The following is a 13,986-nucleotide window of genomic DNA, read 5'->3' on the forward strand; positions in this document are numbered from 1 at the left end:
GCCTATGGTCAATTAATTATGACAATTGAGGCAAGAATATACAATGGAGAAAAGACAGTCTCTTCAATGAGTGGTGCTGGCAAAACTGGACAGCTACATGTAAAAGAATGAAATTAAAATACTCTCTAACACCATGCACAAAAATAAAATCAAAATGTTTAAAAACCTAAATGTTAGACCAGATACTATAAAACTCCTAAAGGAAAACAGTCAGAACACTCTTTGACTTAAGTCACAGAAATATATTTTTTTACCCACCTCTTAGGATAATGAAAATAAAAACAAAAATAAGCAAATGGGACCTAATTAAACTTAAAAGCTTTTGGCACAGCAAAATAAACCATTAACAAAACAAAAAGACAACCCACATAATAGAGAAAAATCTTTGCAAATGAACTAACAAAGGGATTAATCTCCAAAATATACAAGCATCTCATATAGTTCATATAAAAAACCCAAGCAACCCAATTAAAAAAATAATAGAAGATTAAAAATAATTCTCCAAAGAAGACAGACAGATGGCCACAAACACATGAAAAGATGTTCAATGTTGCTAATTATTTGAGAAATGAAAATCAAAACTACAATGAGGTATCACTTCACACCAGTCAGAATGGCCATCATCAAAAAGTCTACAAACAATAAATACTGGAGAGGGTGTGAAGAAAAGAGAACTCTCCTACACTGTTGGTGGGAATGTAAGCTGGTGCAACCACAATGGAGAACAGTATGGAGGCTCCTTACTGGAGACCCCTAAATATAGAACTACCCAGCAATCCCACTCCTGAGCATATATGTGGAGAAAACCATAATTTGAAAATATATATGCAACCCAATGTTGACTGCAACACTATTTACAATAGCCAAATCATGGAAGCACCTAAATGTCTATCAACAGAGGATTGCATAAAGAAGATGTGGTACGTATATACAATGCAATATTACTCAGCCATAAAAACCATGGAATAATGCCATTTGCAGCAACATGGACAGACCTAGAAATTACCAATGCTAAGTGAAGTCAGAGAGAGAAAGACAAATATCATATATCACTAATATGTACAATCTAATAGAAATGATACAATAGAACTTACAAAAACAGAGACAGACTCAAGGATTTCAAAACCAAACCTAAATTTACCAAAGGGGAAACATGGGCAGGGGAGGGATAAATTAGGGTGTGGGATTGATATATACACACTAATATATATAAAATAGATGGGTAACAAGAACCTACTGTATAGCACAGGGAAATTTACTTAATACTATGTAATAATATACATGGGAAAAGAATCTGAAAAGAATTCTTTATATAACTGACATACTTTGCTGTACACCTGAAATTAACACAATTTTGTAAATCTTCTATACTCCAATACATTTTTTAAAACGAGAGAAGGAATGGATAACAGTACAAAGAAGTTCAAGAAGATGAAAGGATGTGTACTGGGTTTAGCAATTTGAAGGTTTTGATCTAATAAAATTATATAAAAACTGTTTTTAAAAACTATAGGAGTTCCCTTGAGGTACAGTGGCATTGATGTAGGATGTGGCATGTCACTGCAGTGGCTGGGTCACTGCTATGGTGCAGGTTTACCATCCCTGGCCCAGGAACTCCAGAGTGCTGTGGGTACAGCCAAAAACAAAAACAAAAACAAACTAAGTTGCGATGTGCTTGATACACGTTAAGATTCAATAAGTATTAGAATACGCATAATCAGAGCTCCCTGGAAGAAGAATGAACTGTGAATTCTCTTGCACAGGAAGTGTTCATGCTGAAGTTGACTTCCTGTTTCAAAAACTGTCAAGAGAGTTTTCCCGCATTGAGTAGGAAGTTGACTGGATGTCCTTGAAGATCTTTTAACTTGAAGAGTCTATGAAACCAAAATAACTCTCTCTAAAGTAGAACTCAAGAAGAGAAAAACAAAAAGTTGAATAATTAGGACTCTCCCAAGAGATCAAAATAAAATATGTGAATGATAGTATATACCTCTAGGAAAATATCTATTAGATCTTAGATCCTACACAGAAAGAGAGAGACAGGATTTTCATGGGCCTATGAATAATGCAGAATTCATTTGAAATGATAACCCTCAATCATCTTCAAGAAGATATGCGTTATTTTTGTTCTTTTTGGGAAAAGATATTCAAATACTGGATACCCTGTTTTGCTGTGTTTACTGTTCTTAATGTCCCATTTCACACTCTTACTACCATCTGCTTTACAGTGAAAAATATATTATAGACTGTGGGTTTTCCTAAACCGAAAGACCTGCAGTTTCACAGACCTGGGCTCCCATCAAACCTTTATATTTCTTCTCTTAAGTATGAATTTGGATTATGTTTAATCAATCCAAAGAAAGCATTTTTCTAACTAAAAGAGGTTAACCAACTTGACACTTACATGTGAAATTCAAGGTCTAAATTTATTTTATTCTCCAAATGGGTAAAGATAAAAGAGGCAAATATGAATCATATACAAAAATCTCTCATAAGTAGGAATTCTGGAGGACCACCGAAGAAGCCACCTTCACTGCTTTTGAGCCATCTGGCTCCCACAGATAAAATATGCAGGGCAGAAGGCTGACTAATGATTAAAACCTACCTTACCTTTCATTACAAGGATGCGAATGTTTGAAATTCCCTAAAGATGATGGCAAAAGGTTCCTCCCTCAAATTTAAAGCCTTTAGGAAGAATATATATTTATATATATAATACTATATGATATTAAAAATCTATATTTTAATATATAAAAATCATATTTATATAACATTTAATATATAAAATATAATTATATAATTTATGTATTAAATTATATTTATATATTAAATATAATATATATTTAATGTATAAAATTTGTTTTAATATAAAAATATAAAATTTACAAAATTTAATATTATATAATATTAAAATATAATATTTTACATATATGTAAAATTTTTAATCAGCTCATTTTTCCTGTCACTTTTTTCTCTTAGTGCCATCAAAAAATTATGCCATTCTGAGGTGTACAGCTCTTTCCATAAGTACTATATGCTCCCACAGCCAGAGAAATAAAGATGGCAATTCATACTTGAACAAATAAAGAGGTAATTCATCCTCAAGAAAATAAATATGGCAACTCAATCTCAAGAATATAAAAAAAGGTGATTCAAACTCAAGCCAATCACATAGCTCTTGTTTCACCCCTGCAATGGTGAGTATTCATCACTAGAAAATAGACATTTTCTTCTGTAGCTACCCATGCCTAACAAAATTACTGACAAACCTACAAGTTCATATTAGAAATTCCCAACTGTTTCAAAATTTGCTTCTTACAACTGGCTCATTCAAACTAGGATTCCAACAGGTCCATACACTGCCTTTGGTTGTTACGTTTCCTAGGTTTCTCTGACCCCTGAAGTGATCACCATCACTCTCTCCTTTACGTTTCTTCACACCACTGATCTGTTGCGGAAACTAGGTCAGCTGCCTGCAGAATGTCCCACATTCTAAAGTTGTCTTCTTGCTTCTTTGTAGTGTTATTAAAAAGTTACTTAAATATGAATTTTTCAGCATTTTTTTGGGAAGTTCCTTTATATCCCTAGTTTTAAGGAAGTTTGGATTCTTAGAAGCTTCCAGACTAGAAGGTCCCCGTTACAGACAGTGGTGGAAGCCATTTCCCAGAACCTCTGGAGCAGTATTTCTCAAAGTTGTCTGAGAACCACTATCACACCTCACCTGAGTCACTGCAACAGTCTCCCAATTTGTCTCACTTATTCTCTTCTTGTCCTTTCCTCACCATCCTCCATTCCTCTTTTCTCATGATATCCTGTTAGATTCCCCTCTGCTTAAAAGTTCTCCAATGATCACACTTGGGAGAAAAGCCAGAGTCATACCTGGCCTACCTGGCTCCCGCCAACCTCTCCAACACAAACACCTACTATACCCCATTTCTTGCTTAATGCGCCATCTTTTGGCTCCACAAACACCAAGAACTCCTTTCAGCTTTCAGCCTTGGCAGCTGTTCTTTGATTCTATCTAGAATGACTTTCCCTCATTCTAAGGGAATGGCAAGCTACTTACGTCACTCAGCAGGTCTCGGTGCAGAGACAGCCCCAGAGCTCTACCTGTTCTGCCCAAACCAAGCAGGCTGCGCACCCCTACACACCCATTTCAACAGTTCACCCTATTTATTTTCATTATGAGTACTTCCCATATCTGGATATAATTAGTTATTGTAATTATTTATTATCTCTCATGTGTCTGTTTTATTATTTTCTTAAGACTTCCCCCAATCTGATGTTTCCTGTGTATTAATTTGCTTGTTTATTGCCTGTCACTTTCCCTTTGAATATAAGCACCATGAGAGCAGGCAATGTCCCTGACTTGTATCTCCAGTGCCTAGAACTGTGCCTGGCACACAGCAATTGCTCAATAAATCTTGTTAAATAAATAAATACCCCACAATATCCATATTGCTTATATACAGGTTAGGTTGCTAGTAGCAGTCTCTAGATGATTTTTACATTACGTTAAAAATTGCTATAAAGTACATGCAATAAAAAGACTGATGAGAAGCTCACACTTTGTATTTCTTAAAAATCAGGATTAAATGATATTCTCCATAGTTTCTAACCATACACTTTAGGAAAAAAACACAATTCTCTATCTTTGTAACCATCTTCTTTCTTATATACAGTCTACAATACAACAAGAAAATGACCTATTTTCCCATTGTTTCAAAGTTAATATGCTCTCACTGTTTTATAAAAAGAGAAAACTATATATGCCTTATTGTACATCCACTTAATTGATTTTTCACATGTGGCCACCATGGAGCATGGCTGAATATTTGCAGTACAATCATTATGCAATTTATATATCAAGATAGAGGTCATAATTTATCCAGCATTATCCTTGGTAATTATTATTGAGCACTTTAATTTTCAATACTTAAAGGCAAGTGTGTTCTCTGTGAATTCAACAAAGGAAAAATACTTACTAAGAGAGTAAATTAACATAATGGACTCTGAATTAAGCTAATGACTTATTTCTAAGTCTGCAACACAAAAACCAATGAAATATAATAGATGAGAAAATTACCACCCCCATCACTGTTGACAGACAAAATCACAAGTACAATTCTGTAATTACTTACTTCCAGCAGTAACTTGAATCCTTCTCTTTTCTTGATTTCTTCTACTAAGTACCTAAAAAAAAGTCATGATGATACTTATAATCTGCAACCTAAAAATTCCACAAATGTGACTGACTACAACAAAACTGCTATACTGACACAGAGACAAGGCTTAGAAACAAGTAAGGTACACATCTAGGCATAGGTGTGAATTTAGAGAGAGATACCTGAGCCTACTGCAATCTGCTGGGGCTTAAATAAAAAGACACATCTTTCTGATGAGATGATGTCTATATTACATGTTAGCATCAGACTTTAACACAAATGTGAAAGCCATACAAAACAAACTGGATATATATCTCTAACCATTCATAGTCCAGATGGGGATTCAGCACAAATACTTAAATTACCTAGATGGCTTGGAGGAAAGGGTTTCTGTGTATAGTCTTGCTTTTGAGTTCTTTTAGATCAAGGAAGCTCAACATCATCTTTCCAAAGGCCAGGCCAGGAGGAAGAGAGACTGATTACTGGTATTGTGCTAAATAAAAAAAGTGGGTTGTGGCCATTGATAGAATATCTATGAAGTTATCTTGAATGTCAGGAAACAGAGAATTATTATGCCATAAGCAAAGAGTGTAGGTAGATGACATATGGAATATGAGGAGAAAAATCTAAAATGACATTGAGAATTTTTGAATGCACAGCAAATAATATCTGCCTATTGGCTAAAGTAAAGTTAAAAATGTTTCACACTGCTAGAATATAAGTTGGTGCAATCACTATAGAGAATAGTATTTAGGTTCTTTAAAAAACTAAATATAGAACTACCGTATGACCCAGCAATCTCACTCCTGGGCATATAACTAGAGAAAACCATAATTCAAAAAAAGATACATACACCCCAATGTTCACACAGCACTATTTACAATAGCCAAGACATGGAAGCAACCTAAATGTCTGTAAAGAGGACTGAATAAAGAAGATATGGTACCTATGCAATGTGGTATATATACAATGGAATACTATGCAGCCACTAAAAGATGTGTATATATACAATGGAATACTACTCAGCTATGAAAATCATGGAATGATGCCACTTGCAGCAACATGAATGGACCTAGAAATTACACTAGGTTAGACAGAGGAAGACAAATATCATATGATATCACTTACATGTGGAATCTAATAAAAATGATACGAAAGAACTTACAAAAGAGAAACAGACTCAGATTTTGAAACCAAATTTATGGTTATCAAAGGGGAAATGTGGGGGAGGGAGGGAAAAATTAGGGGGTTGTGATTGACATATACACACTACTATATACAAAATAGATAAGCAACAAGGACCTACTCTATAGCTAGGGTAATCTGCTCAATAATGTCTAATAACCTATATGGGAAAAGAATCTGAAAAGAAATGGATATATGGATATTGTACAACTGATTTACTTTGCTGGACAGCTGAAACTAACACAACTTTGTAAGTCAACTACACTTCAACAAAATTTTTTAAAAAAATGTTTCTATATTAAAGCCCCCTCAGAGCTCTTAAAGTGCTAACGAACTCTGTGACTCACCAAGAGAAGACTAATGTATTAGTTAGCATTCCCCAAACATATCTGACTGTGGAAACATTTTTGGAAAGAATACCTATTAAGGTCTTCTGGAAGCGTATTATCCTGGAGAGGTTAGGTTCAGAAATGCTAACTAAAAAGTGTCTCTTCTACAGGGTACTTACCCTCTCTTTAAATAAATGCTTAAATGACATAAGTTTTAGAGAGGGAATCCAAATAAGGTTTGAGTCACTTCTGCCTACATTCATAGGATGATTTATTCCTTGCAACTTTTCAATATATAGAAAAAGGCTTAAGATAAGATACATTAAAAAAAAAAAAAACCTATTCTTATCTGAGGAAAGCCAGAAAAAAAGGTGTATGTTGAGTTCCTGGATAAAATTCAGGAATCATAAACCACGTCTACCAAAAGGCATCCAGATAAATGTGTTCAAACACAACAATAGTTTCATAAAGTTAACTTAGTCCTTCCCACTAAGCTTAGCAAAAGAAGAAAAAAGAGAAAAAATATACATCAATAAGAGTTGTCACCACCCCCCTGGGTAAAAACTCATTATATTAAGATTCTGGCTTAGTTTTGAAGCATACATTGATGAAATCTTGCTCTAAAGCACTTCCTGTCCTTAGTTACATGAGTCCATTTAACACTTGTGCATTTCATTTGCCCTTTTGCAGGACATGCATTCCTTTCTGGAAATAGCCTTTCCAGTTCCTTTCTCAATTCACCAGCCACTTGGAGCCTCCGAACCAAGTTATGTCTCCCGGTCTCATCTCATTAGAAATGTCTTCTGATGCAATGGAAACTCCCAGAACTCCTGAGATTTTTTTTCCATCTGCTTTCTGTATGCTCTGCATATATTAGAACATATTGCATGGCATGTGTGATTCATCTCAGACACCTACATGCTACATTCTACTGCACTGTGATTTTTTTAAATTACAAATATAAAGAAAAAAAAGTTCTCTAGACTCTCTCTCATCACCTAGAGAAATACACTAGCACAAAAGTGCCATTGTATAACTGCTCACCTTTTCCATACTGGTAACCATAAATCCCTCAGTATTCATGCAAGTCAGTGAAATGAATTCCATCTGAGAGATTACAGAGAGTGTGTGTCAAGGGAATAGATAAATGACACACGGGAGACCTAGCAAAGGAGCAGAATGGGAGTTCCTGAGTTGTTTGTTGTTGTTAAAAAGACTTCAGCACATGACTCTTCTAGATTTGCTTTAAAAATTACCCCTTAGTGAATATCCATTTAACTTGAGTGTCCTAACAAAGGCTTACAAGGGTGCCCTCAGCAACTGATAGACCTGGGTATTGTAACACATTTTCAACTTTCCTAAGCAGATATCAGAGATACATAATAGGCTACCTTGTGCCAAAAATGGTGGTTTTAAACCTCAGCCATTTGAGTTTCAATTATGCTTAATAATCACATGTTGCTTTATGTTTCCAAAAATCAAGTTTTTAGTCATTATTATTTCTTGAGAGAAATGTTCTCTCATCAGTTGGAATGACAAGGGTCAAATGGAAATTAGGAAACGTTTTAGAGATCTTCTGGGCACTAATTAGTCCTTTATGCTGGGTTTCTGATTACTCATAAAATAGGAATCGTTGTCCTCTTGCTTTTCCGAGGGAAGAGGGAACATCTGATCAGGGTGGTGGCCGTCCAATGGTCCATCAAAATCTGGTCTTAAAACTAATTCCATTCATAGGAACATAGAACATAGAAACATAGTTTCTATGGAATCAGTGTTATCCTTACTGTAACAGGCCAAGGGGAAAGACATGCACAGCGTTCTCTGTGTTTAAGAGGCCTGACCTAGATAGGCTGAGGAAATGGACATCTTTTCTACCTCAGGTTGCTGTTGATAGGTACACACCCCAATACAACTGTCACGTGCAGCTTGACTTTGCTAGAGTTGTTATCTACTGAAGGAAATCACACTTCTTAGAAACAAAAGAGCATTGCTCTGACTTAGAAATTAGGACAAGTGGTGTCTTCTGACTGTGGATGAGATTTATTTTTATTAGGTAAACTCTAAAGCAAGTGGATGCAGATTAGTAGACTTGATGAGAAGTGGCATTTTAATTCCCACCAGCCAGTGGTTTGAATCAATAATGCTGGATCACAAACTCCATGGTGGTCCTAGAGCTGGTTTGTACTGGCTAGTGAGAGCCAACCATTAAATATTCAGGAATTTACAAACTGCAACTGTTAGGAGTTTGCAATTTTCCATGGTGGGTATATTTACACCACAGAAACTGGCAGACTTTCTAAACTGGGGCTTTTTTTCCCCTCTTGAGATCCAGTTTACCAGTACACAACTGCACATAGGCTCCAGCAAATAGAATAGACCTCAAAACTCAGAAAACTATTTCCTCTGTCCTAAAGAGCAGAACTACAAACTATTCAATTTGAAAAGAAATAAAATCACGAAAATAAATCACTTATGTTGCTAACGTAAGATAATTCTCAATCTCAAGAAACTTTCTCCAGGTTTACAAATTTCGCATTCATTCCAAGTGACATGCCTAAAAGGACTCTGCCTTTGCACTTGGCATCGGGGTAGGGAGTAGGATGACTTTTGCCGACTCTAGGAATGGAGTGTCAGGTATCAAGAACGTGGAAAGTTAAGGCAAGAAAACCATTATAACTAACAGCATGACAGAAAAGGGATTATTTTTCAAATATTTAAATGTAGGCCACGGAATCTGCAGTGATGTTCACTGAAATGTTAATTCAATTCAACTTGACAAACATTTACAAACAATAAGTGTTGTTGAATTGAATGGAAATGTTAACATTTATCCTCTTGTGATATTTCTATGCAAAAATTAGAAAAGTATCCTTAGACTATAAATTAAATTCACTCTGAGATGAATGTTAACTTTATAATAAATATGATCATCAAATATTTATATCTAGCCTTGTTTCAAGCCACTTGCCATTGAATTACTTAGCAGCTTAGATAAAATAATGCAGAAAGCCTACCACATGTAAATAGTATGAGAAAAATGCAAGCAAGAGAACAGAGCCACCTTTTAGTTTAGTTTAATGGGCAACTATGAATATTGATGGTAGACAGTTTCATGTTTTCACCACTGGTAGTTATCTCCCTACTTGTGACAAAGGCACTTTAACTGTACTTCTAACAGAGGCACACTCCTCACCCAGTGTCAGTATATATTCTGTATACATAGGAGGAATTGGGAGACCATGTGAGTCAGAGTCCCTAGAAGCGGTAACTGATTCAGAGATGGACATTTACCTCATTCAGAAATAATTAAAAATTTCCTTGGGATTGTTACAAAAGAAGCACTCTCTTTTTTGGCCTTCAAGTTGAAACTGGGAGGCTATAGAGCTGACCCTTTTGGCAGCTACCTTCCTACAAAGGAATAAATCCAATATGAAGGAGAGCAGACCGGATTGATGGACAGAGATTAAGGTCTAGTGATCTTGTTTAAGGCCCTAGAACAAGTCATTTCATAGCTACCATTTCACTGGCTTATGAGTAACAACGGCAAATAAATCACCTTTCTTTGTTTATAATACCTTGAGGGAAGGTTTCTATTGCTTATCACCAAAAGAGTCCTAAGTGACACAATATTTACAGATTTTTCAAACTACTTTTTAAACCAAAATCACCAGAATTGCTGACTTCTAACAGTCTTCTGAAAGTACCAAAGCTGTCTCTTTCTCTGTTGTTAGAGCCAAGCCCTTTGCCATGGATAACTTTATGGTTCTTTCTGCCTCTTAACCTTGGGGCTTGGCCATTGAAATGGTAATAAACAGGATGCAATCACAAGTTTAAAATGGTCTGGCCTTCTTGGGCTTCCACCACCACCATCAGAAGAACAAGTCTGCCTAGCCTGGTCCAGGGAGTATGCAAGATGTATAGGCATCAGACACAGACCCTCCCCCTCCACCCCCAAGAGTCACTACAGTATGAGATGAGACACTTCAGCCAACTTGCAGACCTCTGAGAATAGACAACAGTTGTTTTAAGATACTGGATTTTCAGACAGTCTGGAGTGATGTTCAGAGTATCTCTGTTACACACAGCATCACAGAGCACTCATTCCACTCGCCTATGGAAAGAGAAAATTCTCACTTCCTCCAGGAAACCAACCTCTGCCAATGCCCCTCAAGAACATACTAGGAAACCCTCCTGAGTGCCTCTGGAGCACCACATAGTTCCCCTTACCAAAGAGTAGGTGCACATGCAATTTATCTGCTTTGTCACCTGGATATATCTCTCACGAGGCTATGCTGGATAGTAGAGGGTAGGACTGCTTTGTCTTCAATTCCTAACACATAGTAGGTACTAAGAAAATGGTTATTCAAGGAAAGAAGGAATACACACATGAAAGAACATGTATAGTCCCTGAAAATGGTATTTTCACTGAGTCTTTCTAGTAGACACCCAAGGACACACACACACACACACACACACACACACACACACAGTAAGTACCTAGATAAAGCAAGAGCACGATTAACTCTCTCTTCAAGGCCTAATGTGCCCAGGGCCTTCCAGGTCATCCAGAACTTGAATGCATCTGGTCTCCTGCTACACTGGATAGACTTGTCTCCTGTGTCATAGCTGACATCATAGAATTTATCCTGCTGGAAGAGGTAAGATGCCTTGGCAGAGTAGCATTTCTTGAGAAGATCCTTTTGGAAAAAAAAAAAAAAAGAAGAAAGAAAAATTCTAAGACTGTTCATTTTTAGAATGCAATAGATTTGAAAAACACATGCCCTCAAACAAAACCTGTGTACACCTTTGTGCCAAAGATATTTGGTCTCACAGTGTGACTGGAACAATACAAGTATATTAACTCTGAGATACATATTACACATTGCACTTTCAAAAAAACTCCACATTCCTCAGAGTTGAGAATGTTAAGTCCATCTTCACAGTTGTACTGATGACTTGAGAAGCTTTGAAATGACCATGCCATTGCCTGTATGACATCAAGATGGGCCAATTTCTCAAGATGAAAAAAAAATCTGTTTATAACTCACTCAAGGCTCCTATTGGAAAAAATACCCAACATATTGTATATGCTTTACATAATTTCATAAGCCAAAAATTAGGCTTTTAAATAATTTTTTCAATTCATACCCACATTGAAAAGGCCAGAATGACAGTAAGCCAGGGATAAAACAAACCTGAGGAAAGAGCTCTGGGAGAGTCAAACAAGAGCCAATGAGTTTTAATTACCACAAAACAGCATCTACAATTCCATAGTTTTAGGGGTTGGTCTCCCATTGGTTTTATTTGGAACCAAATTCAATTTGCATTTACTTCTGTTTACTACTCTCTCTGATTTACCATGGGTGACACTGACCTTGTTTATAACAATTCTAGAATCTTTACTTTGACTTCAAATTATCAGAGTTCAAGCCCCATTTCCTTCAATGTCATCTGGTATCTAAATCTCTCAGGTTTCCTAGCCTGTTCATCACAGCCCCCACAGTTCTTTGAGCATCTTCATTCACAGAGAATGCCTATCAGCACCCTCTGTTCCCCAGCATAACCAAACTACTCAATGTCTTCTAATTCTAGACCTTGCCCCATCTGTATCATTGTTCACACCATTTGTTTGACCTGATCTCTGGTTTAATACATCTGACACATTCAAAAGAACTGTGTGCAGCATATTTATAAGTTGTGAGGTTTCCTGACACTGAAAGTAGTCTTCCTTCTTTGTCTAGGTCTGCTTTCCTTTGGGTCCCATCTCAAGTTCTGCTTCCCCTCCAGCTTCTTTATCTGCCCATCCCACTGGACTCATATCTCCCTTTCACATGTGGCTACACTTGTTGGCTGCTCCTACTCAGTGAGCAGCTCCATATATTCCCTCTTGTATGGCCAAGCAGCTTCTTGAGCACAGGAATCATTTCGTACCCATGTCCACATCCACAGTCCTGAACCTTACACTGGGCACAGAGGACCCTCACTAAGCAATTAGAGTAACGATACCACTCCCCAAGTCCCATACTTCTCCCACATCCCCCCGATGTGCCATATGACAGAATAAACACAGACTAGGAACTTCTCATTTGGTGCATCTTCCAAACTTTAACAATGCAGAAACATCAGTGATATTCAGGAAGATATGGAGAAACTCTTTAGGAGTCACATAGGTCCTAGAAAATGATCCTTCCTGAAGACAGAATGTGTTACATGGACTCATTTGACTAATAAATTTGTACTTAAAAAATAAAAAGAAAACCTCAAGGAATCACATTCCAAGCAAAAGGATATATTTGCTGTCTTAATAACAATACTGTCTTGTGTGGACACTAGTCTGGATATTATGTGCTCTGGAACCAGAAATTATGACTCTATGCTACATCAAAAAAGATATACCAACTATGGGGAATTCCCTTGTGGTATAGTGGGTTAAGGTTCTGGAGTCACTGCAGCAGCTTAGGTCGCTGCCATGGCGTGGGTTTGATCCCTGGGCCAGGAAACTTCCACATGCTGTGGATGCAGCCAATATATATATCAAATATAGTTAAGAACTCCAAAATCCCACTTATCCAGTATCCAAAAGTAAATTGATTTTAAATAAAGGAATACTAGAAAGCCTTTGGCCTGGCTGAAATGTGTATTATTGGTAGGCACAAGGAAAAGGAGACTGCTCTGACCTGATCACTAGGGTAGAAAAAACCCTATTTTTAATCTTTACTTTAATTCTATCATTAATCTCTCAACTCTGATCACAGCTGCCACCACTGCCTCTCCCTACCCTCAAAGGTCAGAAAATTTGGTTATTGTTTCCATAGCAACTACAGCCTGACCATATATTATAACATTAAAAGGCCACTGCATTTTAAGGACAAAGCATACACACACACACACTCACACGTGCATCTAATTGTAAATTTACTTTCATCAACCATGAAATATTCAAAAAATTCTCAAAGCAGATGAACTTTGGACATGTCTTTGGCAAGTATCAGTGCCTTATGCTAGTGATTAAAAGGAAGAGGAAGCCCATCCATTATCAAAAGACAAATGGCATCATCATAGGCAAATGGAGAAAACGAGAGCCCAGAAAGCATATCGCAGAATGAGTGATTACCCTGCAGTGTGACAGTGTTGATCCTGCTGAACTGAAAAATCCTTCTGCGTTGGGAAGGCTTTATAAAGAACAACTAGAGGCATGGGATTTACTTTATTGAAAATAAATGAAAACTTCCCCCCCACAAAGTTCCTGCTTTGCATTTTAGTTTATGTCCTTGTGTTAAAATAGATGAGATGTCTTTAGTTTTGAG

General features: G+C 36.7%; 1 protein-coding gene across 2 annotated transcripts in view; it reads right to left on the reverse strand.

Annotated features, from left to right (window-relative positions):
- The window catches only part of GADL1 (glutamate decarboxylase like 1), a 157,153-nt gene that overhangs the window by 57,232 nt on the left and 85,935 nt on the right, over positions 1-13,986 (reverse strand). For both annotated transcript variants that reach the window (XM_021071494.1, XM_005669326.3), the window contains exons 12-13: positions 11,177-11,376; positions 5,142-5,193 (exon numbers count right to left, since the gene is read on the reverse strand). In XM_021071494.1, coding sequence (XP_020927153.1) covers positions 5,142-5,193; positions 11,177-11,376 — 252 coding nt within the window. The remainder of the gene's footprint in view (positions 1-5,141; positions 5,194-11,176; positions 11,377-13,986) is intronic.

This window comes from Sus scrofa, chromosome 13, assembly GCF_000003025.6.
Source record: "Sus scrofa isolate TJ Tabasco breed Duroc chromosome 13, Sscrofa11.1, whole genome shotgun sequence".
Lineage (NCBI taxonomy): Eukaryota > Metazoa > Chordata > Mammalia > Artiodactyla > Suidae > Sus > Sus scrofa.